Here is a 15,050-nt window from a genome sequence, read left to right on the forward strand (position 1 = left end):
GAAATTTTTTTTTTTCAATAAAAAAATTATATTTAAAAAAAAATAAAAAAATAAAAGTATGAATCCCAAAAAAATAAAATTAGCTCCCTAATATGATAAAACTTGAAAATCTGAAGTAATGTTTTTGTTTGAGTAGCAACTATTTGGAAATAGCAGGCAGGATTTTCTGGTTGCATGTATTGGAACTTGTATTTTTTACTTGGGTGGGCAGTTCTTACACATACGTATGTTGGGTGATATTTAGCAGAGTCTGATGTGAACTCCTTTGTCTTTGGTTGAGAAATATACGTACAATAGTGTTGGGAATATTATTTTAAGGTGTGTTACTTTTGTTTATTTATTGGAATGTTTGTTTAATAATGTAAAGGTGTGTTGCTTTAGTTTACGCTGCTTTTGTTTAACTCCATGAAGCTGTGGTTCTTTTCCTGTCTAAAACACCTGATGGTCTAATAAAGAGCTGAACGGCCAATAGTGAGGCAGGAGCAAGGATAGGTGGGACTGGCAGGCAGAGAGAATAAGCAGAAGAAAACATGAGGAAGAAGAGCAACAAGAGAATAAGGGGAGGAGGACGTCAGGAGCCAGCCTCCCAGCCTCATAGCCATACAGAGTAAGAAGAGGAAAGGTATACAGGAATAGAGAAAGATCAAAGCCCCGAGGCCAAAGATAGATGGGATAATTTAAGTTAAGAAAAGCTGACTAGAAACAAACCAAGCAAAAGCCAGGCATTTCTAAGTACAAATAAGCCTCTGTGTGATGTATTTGGGAGCTGAGTGGTGCCCCCCCCCAAAAAAAAGATCATACAACACAATAGGGCTCATTCTTTTCTCTGATGTTATTTGTTAGAAATTTAGAAAACAAAAGAAAGAGACCCATCTTATCATTGTGAAACGTTCTGTCCATTTGGATTCCATTAATTCTACATTTATAGGTTAAATTGATAACTAAACTAATATAGACTATGAAAATGCAGAGTAGTTCTTAAGAACATGGTTTTCAGCGTTACTAGTACTTTAAAAAACTGTATTGTTTTCATTGAGTCATTATTTAAATATACGAAGCATTTTTTAGAATTATTTAAATAGATGAAGCATTTTTCCTTAAGAATAGTTTCTTTAAATTGGAATGTGTTGGTCTTCAGAGCATAATGGCATATGCCTATAATCCCAAGACTTGGACTAATTAATGTAAGGGGATCATGAATTGAGGCTGGCCTAGGCTACAGATTAAGACCCTGTCAAGAGAGGGGGTGTGTGTTGTGGTAATACAAATCATTGGAAGGAAGGGAACTTCTTTTAGTGTAGCCTGTACTGTAGTTATTCGTCCTATTTTGCACATCTCTTTCACCTCCCTTTACAATAGGAAACCCGTTTGATTATATTTTTTTATAAAATTCATAATATTGGTCTGTGTAAACACTTACCCAAATGTAAATTTATTGCGCATAATATTCAACTAATTTCCTGGCTGATTTGTGACTGGGAAACTTGTTAAAAATGATAGCTTTTTCGGTCAAGCTAGTAGCATAATGTAATAAACCAAGATTACTATAATCGGTATATTACAATTATCGTGCGGAAATTAGGGTTGTTACTTTCAGAGATGGTGAAGTATTGCTCTTCCAGTGTTTTTTATAACTTTGTATTGTCGTTTTCTCTGTTGCTATATATGTTATTAGGAAATGATGCGTGGGTTTTCTAGCACACAGTTATCTATTGAGTGTAGGTAGCTTTTATTCTACTTTTATATGCATGAATACTTTTCATTTTATTCACCTAGCGTCCACTTGGCAAGAAGAGTTCTTCAGTTAGAAAAACAAAATTCATTAATTTTAAAAGATCTGGACCATCAAAAGGACCTAATAAGACAGCTTTCCCAAGAGGTGAGTGGCTGGATCCGAAGACACGGGAGAATCAGAGTGCTTGCTTGTGTGCACTCTCTGTTAATGCCTAGAGCTGTTTGCTGAGCAGTCTGAAAATAAGCCGGTTGCAAAATGATTTCAAATTTCTGAAATTCACTGCATGTTGAAACTTTTCGGAAACAACTTAGAGTGGCAAAACAGAAGAAAAGGGGACTCGATGTCCAGAATGAGGAAGTGTAAATGAGACACACAAAACTAACTTCTGAGACCAGCAGCTGACAAAACACATTTGGCAGGTTTGATTGACATAAAGTTTCTCACAGACAATTTGATTCTTTTATGTTTCTGTTTGATTTAAAAATCCGTTTTTATTTTATTGAGAAAAATTTTCATACAATATATTTTGATAATGTTTTTCCATCCCCCAGTTCCTCCCAGATCCTCTCCACCTCCCTACTCATCCAACCTTATGTTTTTGGTATAGCAAAATTTAAAAAAAAAAATCAGAAACAAAGACAAAAAAAAATGTCAAAACAGCCCACAAAAATTACCATTGGGTTTGTTTTGTGTTGACAGCTACTCCTGGCATAGAGCCTGCACTGCGTGCAGTTGGTCTACCCAGTGAGACCCCACTAGAGAAAACCTGTCTTCCTTTTGCCAGGGTGTATCAGCTGCAGGTAGTTTCTTGCTTAGCACTGGAACTGGAACCCTGTTTACTTAGTGTTACTGTTGCTGTGATGAAGCACCATGCCCAAACCAACTTGAGAAGGAACTCTGTTTTACACTTCCACATCATTGGTTGTCATCACTATCATCATCATCATCATCATCATCATCATCATCACTATCATCATCACCACAGTGCAGCATGATGGCATGTCTGGTGGTGGACCTAAGCCCTACATCTGAAAATCAGGCAAAAGGCCAAAGTCTGTGTCATTGACTTGGCTTAAGCATATATAAAACCTCGAAGCCCACCTCCACAGTGACACACTTCCTCCAACAAAACCACACCTCCTAATAGTGCCACTCTCTTTGGGGGCCATTTTCTTCCAAACCACCACATTCCATTCCCCGGCCCCCAAATCCTTGTAGCTGTATCATAATGCAAAAATGCATTTTGTTCAACTTCAAAAGTCCCAGAGTCTATAATAGTTTCAAATTTATTTACAAGTCTAAATTCAAAGTCTTTTCTTAGATTCATGTAGTTTCTTAAATGTATTCCCTTATAAAATTAAAATCAAAATACAGATCACATACTTCCAACATATAATGGCACAGAATATATATTATCATTCTAAAACAGGTATGGGAGCATAGTGAGGAAATACTGGACCAAAGCAAGATTGAAAACCAGCTGGGAAAACTCCAAACTCTGTATCTTCATGTCTGATGTCAAAGCTTTCCTCAGATCTCCAACTCCTTTCAGTTTTCTTGACTCCAACACACTTCTTTCTCTTGGACTGGTTTCACTCTTTGTTAGCAGCTTTCTTCAACAGATATCCCACGGCTCTGGCATCTCCAGCATATTGGGATCTCCAGGGCAATCCAGGCTTCAACTTCACAGCTTCGCGAAATGGCCTTTCTAGGCTTCCATTCAGGGACACCCCTGACACATGCCTGGCCTTAGCGGCTTCCCTTAGTCTCAGGCAAGCTCTATAGCCTCTTTCTTCTGTCTTTAACTCTAAAGCCAGAACCATATAACCAAAGCTATCACGTTCTGCTGCTTGCTGGGGCTGAACATGACCTCCTTTCTAGTTATATCTTCACCATTTCTGTTTTCAATGATTTCCTTCACTGGCTGTTCTGGAACTTGCTCTGTAGACCAAGTTGGCCTCACACTCAGAGATCCACCAGTCTCTGCCTTCCAAGTGCTGGGATTAAAGATGTACCCCACCACACCCCGCTCTAAGCTTTATTTTATTATTATTATTTTTTTTTACAAATTAGAAACTTAGGTAGGTGGGATCTTACCCTGAGGTCACCATTTCCTTTATTCCATTATTCCATGTCTTAATCCATTTCTCTCCTTGAACACTGGATTTAGCTTTGTTCTACTCCCTGGTACCCCTTGTCTCAATGTGTACCTTCTGTATTTTCATTTGCTCAGCTTGTTCCTTTTCATTATAAATCTTTATCAGAGTTACCACTAATAACTATATGAGAGAGTCTATACCAGTCTGTTTTGAGATTTCTTCTGCCAACAGAATTAATCCAAACTCTTCACTTTAGCCTCGAGCAAACTCTTCAGACAAGGACAAAAACAGCCATATTCTTCACCAATATATCACAAGAATAATTTCTAGGCAACATACTAATATTCTTCTCCTCTGAAAGCTCTTGAACCAGCCCCCCACAATTCAAATCATAATCAGCACCACTGTCTTCCATGCTCCTACTTGTATGGCCCATTACAAGCTCTTAAAGCATTTCCCAGCTTTCCTAACCCATACTAATAGAGTCCAAATTTCTTCAAACAAAAACATGATCAGGTCTATTAAAACAATACCCCAGTCCCTGGAACCAACTTCTATCTTAGTTATGATTTCAGTTGCTATGAATAAACATCATGTCCACAGCAACTCTTGTAAAGGAAAAACATTTAATTGGGTGGTTTACATTTTCAGAGATTTAGTCCATTATCATCATGGTGAGACATGGTGGCATGCAGGCAGACATAGTGCAAGCAACAGGAAGTGGTCTGAACTCACTGGACATGGTCTGAACATATATGAGATTTCAAAGCCTGCCTCCACAGTGACACACTTCCTCCTACAAGATGACACCTACTCCAATGAGGCGTCCCCTCCTCATGGTGCCACTCCCTTTGGGTACCATTTTCTTTCAAACCACCACATACATCATCTAGGTTCAGTACACATTTATGAACTCACACAGAGGCAATATAAAATAAGTATTGGTGAACATTCGACTTTGTGTTCCTTTGTCTTTAGTAGAATTGATCTTTGTATATATTTATTTAAATTTTAAGTTTGATTCCATTTAACAAAATTCTGCAAATTTACCGTTGCTACAAACCGTTTCTTGCACGTTCCTAGATACAAACTTAAAGGAATAAAATAATCAAGGGGAACCTGCTATAGTGGCTCACATATAACCTCAGCACTCAGTAGGCAAAGGCACAAAGATCACTAAGAGTCCGTGGTCAGCCTAGGGTACTAGGAGAACCCCATCTCAAGGAAAGGGAGAGTCACTCGCTGGCTTGCTCCCAGGCTTAGTTCACTATGTTTCTCTTACAGCCCAGGCCCATCTGCCTACAGATGGTACCTCCCACAGTAGGCTGGAGCCTTTTATATCAGTTTTCAATCAAGAAAGTGGTCTCAGCTTTGTAGGCAGGCCAGATTATTCATGGAGGGAGCTGCTCAGCTGAGGTTCCCTCTTCTCAGGTATATCAAGCTGACAACCATAATCAGACATCACAGACACATAGTGAGACTATCTCAAAATAGCCCAACCCCCAAGGGAAAAAAAGACAGTTTATTTGCTTACATATTGGACTTCTATATGATGTAATGAGATCCTTTTGCTTTCATTCCATAGTGAAGACTTTTTCAAAATAAACATTAAAATATTCATTAGCTATATCTGTGTACATATTTATAGTATAAAACCACCTTCTTAAGCACTTCTGTTAATTTATAGTCACTTTTTACTTTTAACTATTTTAATTTGTGTTCTGATGTCTCACTATAGTTTCTAATTTTCTATCTCCCTAACTAACATCTACTGATATCGAGCATTTATTCAATTGAGATTCTTTGTCCTCCATTTATTTTCTTGGGAGAAAGTATTCACGTTTTTCTCTTCCTTGTCAGATTGTCTTCTTCTTGAGTTTTGAGCATCATTTATGCAGTCTAGATACAGGTCCTTTATAACATACCTGGCTTACAAAATTTTCCTGTCTCCAAATTGTTTTTCTGTCCCCTGATGATATCTTCTGAAGAGATGCTCAGTGAAGTACAATGTATTGCCACATCCTCTATAGACAGTTTTTGGTGTTACATCTAAAGTATCCTTGCCTAATCTAGCATCACAAGGATTTTGTCTACACAGTGATAGTTTTAGGACCATGATCCATTTGCGTGTTTTTTTTCCATGAAGTAGAAAGCACAGATTGAAATTCACAGATTTTCACATTGAAACCCAACTCTTCTAGCACTTACTGAAGATCATTCAGTCACTAGTCATTTACAAATGAGTTGATATCTGAACTCTTGTTAATTCTTGGGGGGAAATTGGTCACTATGATTTGAGATTACCTTGAATCTATAAATAAAATGGAGAAAATGGATTATTTATTAGGTCATTAATTCTTTTAGCACTGTTACCTTTTAACTTTTGGTTACTGTCAGCAAGGTATGTTTTCTATCCTTCTTCTTTTAACCAGTCTCATAAAATGTATGCATACTATAAGTAGAGTTCTAATTTAATGTATTTATTGATGGAGTGATGACCTGGCATCTTGCTCTTTGGGTGTACTATTTGTTCTTCATGCTCTTGTTCTTTTTTCCTCCTACTTTCATTTGACTTAATATTTTATCATTTTATTTTATTGTTGCTTATAATTTGTGAATGATTATAGTTGGTTTAAGTAGTATTATATAGCCCATCCTAGTCTTGGTGCTTTTGTTGTCATATATTTTATTTGTATATATATGAACCCCACAAGTACATTGCTATTATTATTAAATAGTTTTAAAACTCTAGGAAGAGAAATATTAGTATGAGGAAAAAGACATTATATTTAATCAAATAGTTAATCATCCCTGGTATTGAGTCAGTGCTGTTTAGTTGCATCTTTTGTTGTTGTCAATTGGCAGGAGGTCTCTGCCTATTCTGGACTGCAGGTCTTTAGCAGATAAATGATTGCAAATATCCTACCAGGTTGCATGTTGTCTTGCACCCTCTTGTGACTGTTCCTTGATGTATAATTTTTTTTATTTTGATAAAGTCCAATTTATCATTTTTATGTTTTATGATTCATCATTGGTTTTTAATTCCCAGGTGAAACTTACATATAAAATTAATCACTGTAAAGTGAGTCATCTTATATTCATTCAGGGAATGATGCAATCACTTCTGTCTAGTTCTAAGACATTTTTATCACTATATAATAAAATCTGTACCAGCTAAGTAACCAGTCCCCCCACTTCGCCCTCAGCTCTGGCAGCACTCAGTCCATTTGCCCTCTACTTGCTTCTATGCATTGGCCTATTGAGCATAGTCAGATAAAGGGAATCATGCAGGATCTGACCTTCTGTATCTAGTTTCTTTTACTGAACATACTATTTTATAGGTCCATCTGCATTGTAGAATATACCTTGTACTTTTATCAATAATACTATCTTACATACATTTATATATTTACCATGGGCTGTTTGTTCATTCAGTGCTAAATACTTGGGTTCTCTTTACTGTTCAGCTGTTGTGGATTATGGTTTGGGAACAATCGATGTTTGAATCCCCTTTTCTGTTCAGTGGAAATGGAGTTGCTGGGCTCATTTTTGGTTTTGGAAAGGTGTTTTGCCCAGGTAAAATGTCAAGTTAGTTTCATATAGTTTCACTACTCAGGAAAAAATTGTAAGGTTAGAGAGTTTTTTCAAGGCCAGACTCAGCAACTATTAAGACTGTGTCTGAAAAATGTAAAGAAATGAAAAGAGGACTGGAATACAATTCAGAGGTAATGTATGTTCCTAACATATGTAAGGCCCCAAGTTTGTTCGCATTCAGGAAATCAGGAGAAGGGAGCTAGGGAAGTGAGCCAGTGTGAGGCTGGCCTCCCTATGTTTATCTCGTATGCAGTTTCCGTGATTTCTGCCAAGACTGTGTTCTCCTGACCTTTGTCCATCACCAGGACATGTTCTCCTGATCTCAAACACATTAAAATTTCAGTCTCTTTAAAATATCCAATCTCAGGCTGAAGAGATGGCTCAGCGGTTAAGAGCACTGGCTGCTCTTCCAGAGGTCCTGAGTTCAATTCTCAGCAGCCATGTAGTGGCTAACAACCATCTGTAATGATGCTGTCTTCTGGCCTGCAGGTATACATGCAGACAGAACTCTGTGTACATAATAAATAAATAAGTCTTTAAAAAATATATCAAATCTCTTTTAAAAGTTCAAGTCTTTCACCTGTGGGTTTCCTTTAAGAATCAAAATGAAATACCTCTTTCAAGAGGGGAGAACCAGGCACTGTCACAATCTGAACCTCATGAGCTGCCAGCATGAGGTGTACAACAGTGGCCACCTCTGAAGCACAGCTTCACTGTGCTCTCAGGAAACACTTCCCAGAAGAGTTTACCTCCGTGATGCTGGTCACTTCTTAATCACCACTAATTTCTTAGCTCCAGCCTACCATCATCAAGTATCTCAGCCAAACAAAATTTTGCTTTAGTTGTTCTGGGATCTGGGATCTTGTTAATCACAGTTAATCTTCAGCCCCAGCTAACCAGAACCACAAAAACTTAATTCAGAATAACAAATGGCCCTGGTGGGATCTTTAAATTTCCCTCAGAAATTTCAAAAGCCAGGCCTACATCTTCTCCACTGCTCTCAAAATTTTTATTTTTCAAGTTCCTACAGAACATCCCATAGAGCTGTTAACACTCAATGACTTTTCTAGCACAAAGTTCCGAAGTCCCTCCACAGTCCTCCCAAAAACATGGTCAAATTTGTCATAGCAATACCCCACTTTTGGTACCAATTTGTCTTAGGTTTATGTTGTAATGAAACACCATGACAAAAGCAAGTTGGGGAGAAAAGGGTTTATTTGGCCTACACTTCAGTATTGCTGTTCATCCTTGAAGGAAGTCAGGACAGGAACTAAAATAGGGCAGGATCTGGAGGTAAGAGCTGTTGCAGAGACCACAGAGGCTGCAGCTACTGGTTTGCTTCCCATGGGTTACTCAATCCACCTTCTAGAAGGACCACCAGCCCAGGGATGACACCATACACCATGGGCTGGACCCTCCCCCATGATCACTAAATGAGAAAACTTACAGCTGGATCTCTCATCAAGGCAGTTTCTCAACTGAGGCTCCTTCCCTCTGATGACTTTTAACTTGTGTCAAGTTGACACACAAAACCAGCCAGTACAGATGTGTTCTCCTGACCTACGTCCCTCCATAGGACATGTTCTTCTGGCTTTTGTGGCTCACTAGGTCGTGTGAGGTTCTTTTAGCTTTTTAACTGCTTTGCAGATTGCCCTGTTGTTGACCTGAGCAATTTGATGGTGGTGGGTCTGCTGTGGTTTCTTTAGATTTGCTGTGCTTGGGTTCTCTTGAATTTCTTTCATGTGAAGTCAGTAAATTTACCCTTTTTTCCCCTGTCCTCTATTTCTTTAGGGAACTTCAGGTGGCATGTCGACTGCTTTAAGTTGTCCTCATGGAGCTAATGCTGCACTGTGTGTTTTCAGTCCTTGTTCTGCTTTTGATTTTATGTGATTTCTTTTGTGGTGCCACATCCTCTAATGCTCCTTCACAGCCTGTAAATGGCCATTAATCTAACCTAGTCTCTTCTCACTCAAATTCTAGCTTACAGTTCTGAAAGGCCAATTTGCACCTTTGTGAAGCTTGTAAGTTCCAAATTAACATTCTCAAACCAACCTTTCGGGGGGGATGTAATTTTTCACTTTATTTTTATCTTTGAAGGTTTGATTCAAATAGAATTTGTCAGTATGTGACAGTTTCGTACATGTTTATATAGCATTCGAATCACACTCGTTCCCCTGACCAGCTCCCATCCCTGCTGACACTTTTCTATGCCAGAGATTTCCTACTTTCATGTCTTATGTATGTTTGTATGTGTACGTGCGTGCGTGTGTGTATGCCTGTGTGTGTGTGTGCATGCACGGACAGGCACAAGTGTGTGTCACACTAAGTATAACATTGACTGCCTGCGTGGGCATTTTCGGGGAGCTTTCCATCAGGATGTGGGTGACTCACCAGTGACTGTGACTAAAGATCAAGGCACTCCCTGTCCCATTAGCCATCCATTACCCAGAGCTCCTTGGGAAGGCGCAGGATTCCCGAGCCTCTTCTCCATCCGTGATGTGACCAAAGGTTGTTTTACCCAGCCTTGTGCAGGCTCGGCATGACAGCGAAGCTGCTGAGAGTTTGTGCCCAGAACACAGCATCCACAGTCTTCTTCCACACACCCTCACTCTTACATTCTTCTGCTCCAGCTTCCTTGACCTACCCTAAACTTTGGAGCAGGTGATATAGCTCTGGTTTAGTGTTTAAGTTGCTCCTTTCTGAGGGGAGATGGAGTGGGGGATCTGAGAGGAGAATCTATTTTCAATTTTAAGAAAAAAAAAAAGTCACTCGAAAGTCTCAGCACCTTGACCAGCTGTCTGCATTAAGCTCTGTTGGCTTCATGAAGAAATTTCCCTGATGTGTCTGAGAACATGTCTTAGTCACATCTATGTGAAGGGTTATCAACCTGTCTGTTTAACAAAGGCAAGTGACCGCCCCAACTGTCAACTTGACACAAACTAAGTCATCTGAGAGGAAGGAACCTTAATTACATGCCTCCATAAGATCAGGCAAGCCTGTAGGGCATTTAATTAGTAATTGATGGAAGGGGCCAGCCCATTGTGTGGGTGGTGCCATCCCTGGGCTGCTGGTCCTGGAGTCTGTAAGAAAGCAGGCTATGCAAGTCTTGAGGAGCAAGCCAGTAAGCAGCACTCCGCTATGGCCTAACCATCAGCTCCTGCCTCCAGGTTCCTGCCCTCACTGCTTGAGTTCCTGCTCTCACCAATTTTGATGATGAACTGTTACATGGAACTGTGAGCAAAATAAGCCCTGTCCTCTTGCTTTGATCATGGTGTGTCATCACAGCAATGGTCATCCTAACTAGGCCACCAGCCGTGGGCCTTGAAGCAGGTCCACAGCACCAGCATGAACGCCTTCCTGTGCAGTTGGTCCCACACCCAACCAGAGCACAGTTGTTCACCCTCCTGTAACCGTCTAGCCACTGTATACTAGTGGCAGATCTTGTCTTACAAGTAACTGTTGTAGCTTACACGGTCTACAGCTGGCTAAGAACAATGCTGGCTCTTTCCCTAGCTGACTACATAGTAACTTCTGGCAGTCTGAAAGCTAGTCAGCAAGGCAGGGGTCGTTTCCATGTCCTGCAACCAAGGTACTGTGTATTCACCAACAGGGTCTTACCATTTAGGTTGGTGGACATCCCAGAACAATATAATAGCCTACTTATTCGGGGGGCCTCTGAAGCCTTCTTAGCCAACAACTCACAGGGAAGTTTCCTACATCTGGTACTGAGGTTTTCATTTCCTATCTCCTAGGTTCTCGGATCAGCATTATCCACCTGTGTAGATGACCTCCAGCCAAGCTCCTTTTTTCATTGCTTTTTAAGATTATCTCTGTAATGCAGTTTGGACTTCTGCGGGTGTGTGCCCAGGAGTAGTCTCCTAGATCATATGGTAGTGCTATTTTTACTTTTTGGAGAGAACTCCAGACAGGGTTCCATTGTGTCTGTGCCAACAGTGTGTGTGAGTGCTCCTCTTTCCTGGCGTCCTCACTGGCACTTTATTTCCTTCGTGGAGTGAGATAGAATCCCAGTCCTGCTCTGGGAAGTATGCATCTCAAAGTAGTTTGCCTCTTAAACATTAGCCATTTATGTCTTTTATTGAGAATTCTCTGTCCATTTCATATTTTTTATTCTTTTCTTATACATTACATCCCAACCACAGTTTCCCCTCCCTCCACTCCTTCCAGTACTTCCCCGGCCTCCCCTCTCCCCAGATCCACCCCTCCGTTCCCCTTCAGAAATGAGCAGGCCTCCCAGGGACATCAGCTGAACATAGCATAGCAAGCTAACAATAAGGCTAGCTACAAACCTCATATACAGTCTGAACAAGGGAACCCGGTAGGAGGAAAAGAGTCCCAAGAGCAGGCAAAAGAGTCAGCCACTCCATCCACTCCCACTGTTAAGGAGGCCCACAAGAACACCAAGCTTCACAACTATCACATATATTCAAGGGCCTAGTCAGACATGCAGGCTCCTTGACTGTCAGTTAAGTCTGTGCATGCTTATGTAAGAGACTGTGAATGCTTGGTTGATTCTGTGGGCCATGTTCTCATGGTGTCCTCAACCCTTCTGCTCCTACAGTCCTTCTTCCCCCTCTTCCACAGAGTTCTCCTGAGCTCCGCTTAGTATTTGGCTGTGGGTCTCTGCATCTGCTCCCATCAGCTGCTGAGAGAGGGCTCTTGAATGACAGGAGTAGGCACTGATAATGAGTATAGCTGAATATTAATCATTAGAAATCATTACATAATTTTTTTTTTTTTGCCAGATGTGTCTGGTTCTATCCGAGGTCTCTGGGCTATCCAGCCTCTGATTCCTGGCCATAGGTGCCAGCCATGGTCTCCCTCTCAGGGTGTGGGCCTCAAGTTGGACCAGTCATTGGCTGGCCACTCCCACAAATTCTGTTCCACCATTACCCCAGCACGTATTGCAGGCAGTACAAATTGAAGGTCGAAGGTTTTGTGGCTGGGTCCCACCACTGGAAGCCTTGCCTGGTTAAAAAAGATGATTGGGGGCTGGAGAGCTGGCTCAGAGGTTAAGAACAGTGACTGTTCTTTGAGTGTCACTGAGTTCAATTCCCAGCAACTGCATGATGGCGCACACCCATCTGAAATGAGATCTGGTGCCCTCTTCTGGCAGGCATGCAGTCAGTCAGAACACTATGTAATATTTTTTTTTTTTTTTAAAAAAAAAAGACGATTGGGTGCCGGGCAGTGGTGGCGCACGCCTTTAATCCCAGCACTTGGGAGGCAGAGGCAGGCGGATCTCTGTGAGTTCGAGGCCAGCCTGGTCTACAAGAGCTAGTTCCAGGACAGGCTCCAAAGCTACAGAGAAACCCTGTCTCGAAAAACTAAAATAAATAAATAAATAAATACGGTTGGTTCAAGCTCCATATTCCCCATTACTAGGACTCTTCACTAGGGTCACCCTAGTAGATTCCTGGGTGTTTCCACTGTGCTAGGTTTCCACATCAACCCCCAAATGCCCCCCAATTCCAGTTGTATTTCTCAGTGCTCCCCCACCATGTCTGAACCCTCCTGCCTCAAGTCCACCTGCAAAATCTCTTCTGTTTCCCCTTCCCAAGGAGATGCAAGTGCCCCACCTTGAGCCCTCCTTGTTACTTAGTCTCTCTGGGTCTGTGGATTGTAGCATGGCTATCCCTTATTTAACAGCTAATATCCACTTATAAGTGAGTACATATCATGTTTGATTTCTGCCTCACTCAGGATGATTATTTTTCTAGCTCCATCCATTTACCTGAAAATTTCATGATCTCATTTTTCTAATGGCTGAGTAGTATTCCATTGTGTAAATGTATCACATTTTCTTTATCCATTCTTACATAAAGCTAGCCATAGCCTACTTTCAAACTTCATTTTCTCAACTATAAATATAATTGCAATATTGTTTCAGATATACTTATGTATGGGTTCTATTATGTCTTTCCTTGGTTGGGTTCAGTTAAATCCATTTACTTCATGAATCATATTGCCATCCTTCATTGCATATAGTAAATCTATGTTTGCATATAGATGTATAATATATACATTGTGTGCATATATGTGCGTAAGTGCAGGTGTATGCATGCCATGGCACCTCTGAATATCAAAGGATAGCCTTGGTTGTCAGTCCTCACTTTGCTACTTTGTTGGAGACACATTTCTCTTTTTTGTTGTCCATTGCGGCGTATGCCCCGTGAGGTGGCCCTAAGCCTTTAGGGATTCTCCTGTCTTGCCATAGAACTGGTACATATTACTGCTCCCAGCTTTTGTGTGCTCTGGGAACTTGAACACAGATGTTGACATTTGCATAGCAAGCACACAGCCATTTCCCCAGCCTGATGTTTGGTGAAATTTTTAGGACAGAGCAAGTCTTCTTCGTCAGAGTAACTGTGGATATATATTGTAATATATTTGTCTCAGTCCAAATATTATAAAATGAAGCTTAAATTCTGTGTTGAGGTGTCAATGTAGAAAGAACTACTTTCTGTTCAGTTTTGATGTCAATGTGAAACTGTTTAAAATGTACAGCCAAGCTTAATGAAGTGGTACCAGCAGTCCTGCCTCCTCCTGACACTGAAGGAGCTGGAGCTCAGGAGTTTGAGTCTAACCTGAAACGTAACAAGGTCCTCTCTTTTATGACCAGTAGATAACCAGTCATGGTGACACATGCCTATAATCTTAGCACTTGGAGGGTAGAAGCAAGAGGTTCGTCTTTTGCTAAGTGGCAAGTTTGAGGCCAGCCTGGGCTACTGTGAGTCCCTGCCTTTAAAAAAAGAAATGTGGAGTTGGGGTTTAAGGTCAGTCGTCAACACTTGAAATACAGGGCCCTGGGCTCAATCCTCAGACCCGACAAAAGGAGAGAGAGGGAGGGAGGGAAGGAGGGAGGGAGGGAGGGAGGGAGGGAGGGAGGGAGGGAGGGAGGGAGATAAATACATAAATAATGTAAATTCTATTGAGAGAAGGTTTGGAGAGATATGGCAAATAGAATCTGAAGAACACAGGTAGGAAAAGGTTAGAGCTGCCACCAGGATGGTAGAGGCAGGAGAACCACAAATTTAAAGCACTCAGGGTAAGACTGTCTAGGAAAGTAAGAGAGGTAGGTAAAGGCAGGAAGAGAGACAAGGGAAGGAGGGGGCAAAGAGGATGGGGCAGGGTGTGATAATTCTCTTCCTGGGGAGACAGTCATGACCAATTTCTGTCACTTGTGAGCTTGACAGTCCTTGCTGCCACTTCCCCCAATGCATGTGGAAAGCAACTTTTCCAGAGAGAAATTCTAACTTACCATCTTAACAAGATTAACAGAACTTCCACCTCTGTCCTAGGAAGGAATTTGGGAGCTGGTTTTCTCTGCACGTATTGCATGTGGCACTTCATCCTTGTGGAGCTGGCATTTAGGATGTCATGTAACTGGATATGAGTGCTCTATTAAATTGGTGACTCATGACAAGTTTTAAAGAAGAATTTGAAATAAAGAGGGTGTCAGGACAAACAAAATTCACAGGAACTGTGACGCAGCCCCAGAACCAGTTTTTAACAAGGTTACATAATCATTAACCATTGTTCCTCTACCTCTTGTGTTTGGAGGCTGCTCTGCTGTGATACTTTATAAAAAGTACCATTTGCTT

General features: G+C 40.9%; 1 protein-coding gene across 6 annotated transcripts in view; it reads left to right on the forward strand.

Annotated features, from left to right (window-relative positions):
* Pibf1 (progesterone immunomodulatory binding factor 1) overlaps positions 1 to 15,050 on the forward strand; it is a 161,362-nt gene that overhangs the window by 99,407 nt on the left and 46,905 nt on the right. For all 6 annotated transcript variants that reach the window (XR_007592168.1, XM_050144590.1, XM_050144594.1 and 3 more), the window contains one exon: positions 1,777 to 1,879. Coding sequence is in view for 5 of the 6 variants with exons in the window: in XM_050144590.1 (XP_050000547.1) it covers positions 1,777 to 1,879 (103 nt within the window). In the remaining variant the exon portion in view is untranslated. The remainder of the gene's footprint in view (positions 1 to 1,776; positions 1,880 to 15,050) is intronic.

Source organism: Alexandromys fortis, unplaced genomic scaffold, assembly GCF_014885135.2.
Source record: "Alexandromys fortis isolate MF-2015 unplaced genomic scaffold, M_Fortis_MF-2015_v1.1 scaffold_43, whole genome shotgun sequence".
NCBI lineage: Eukaryota > Metazoa > Chordata > Mammalia > Rodentia > Cricetidae > Alexandromys > Alexandromys fortis.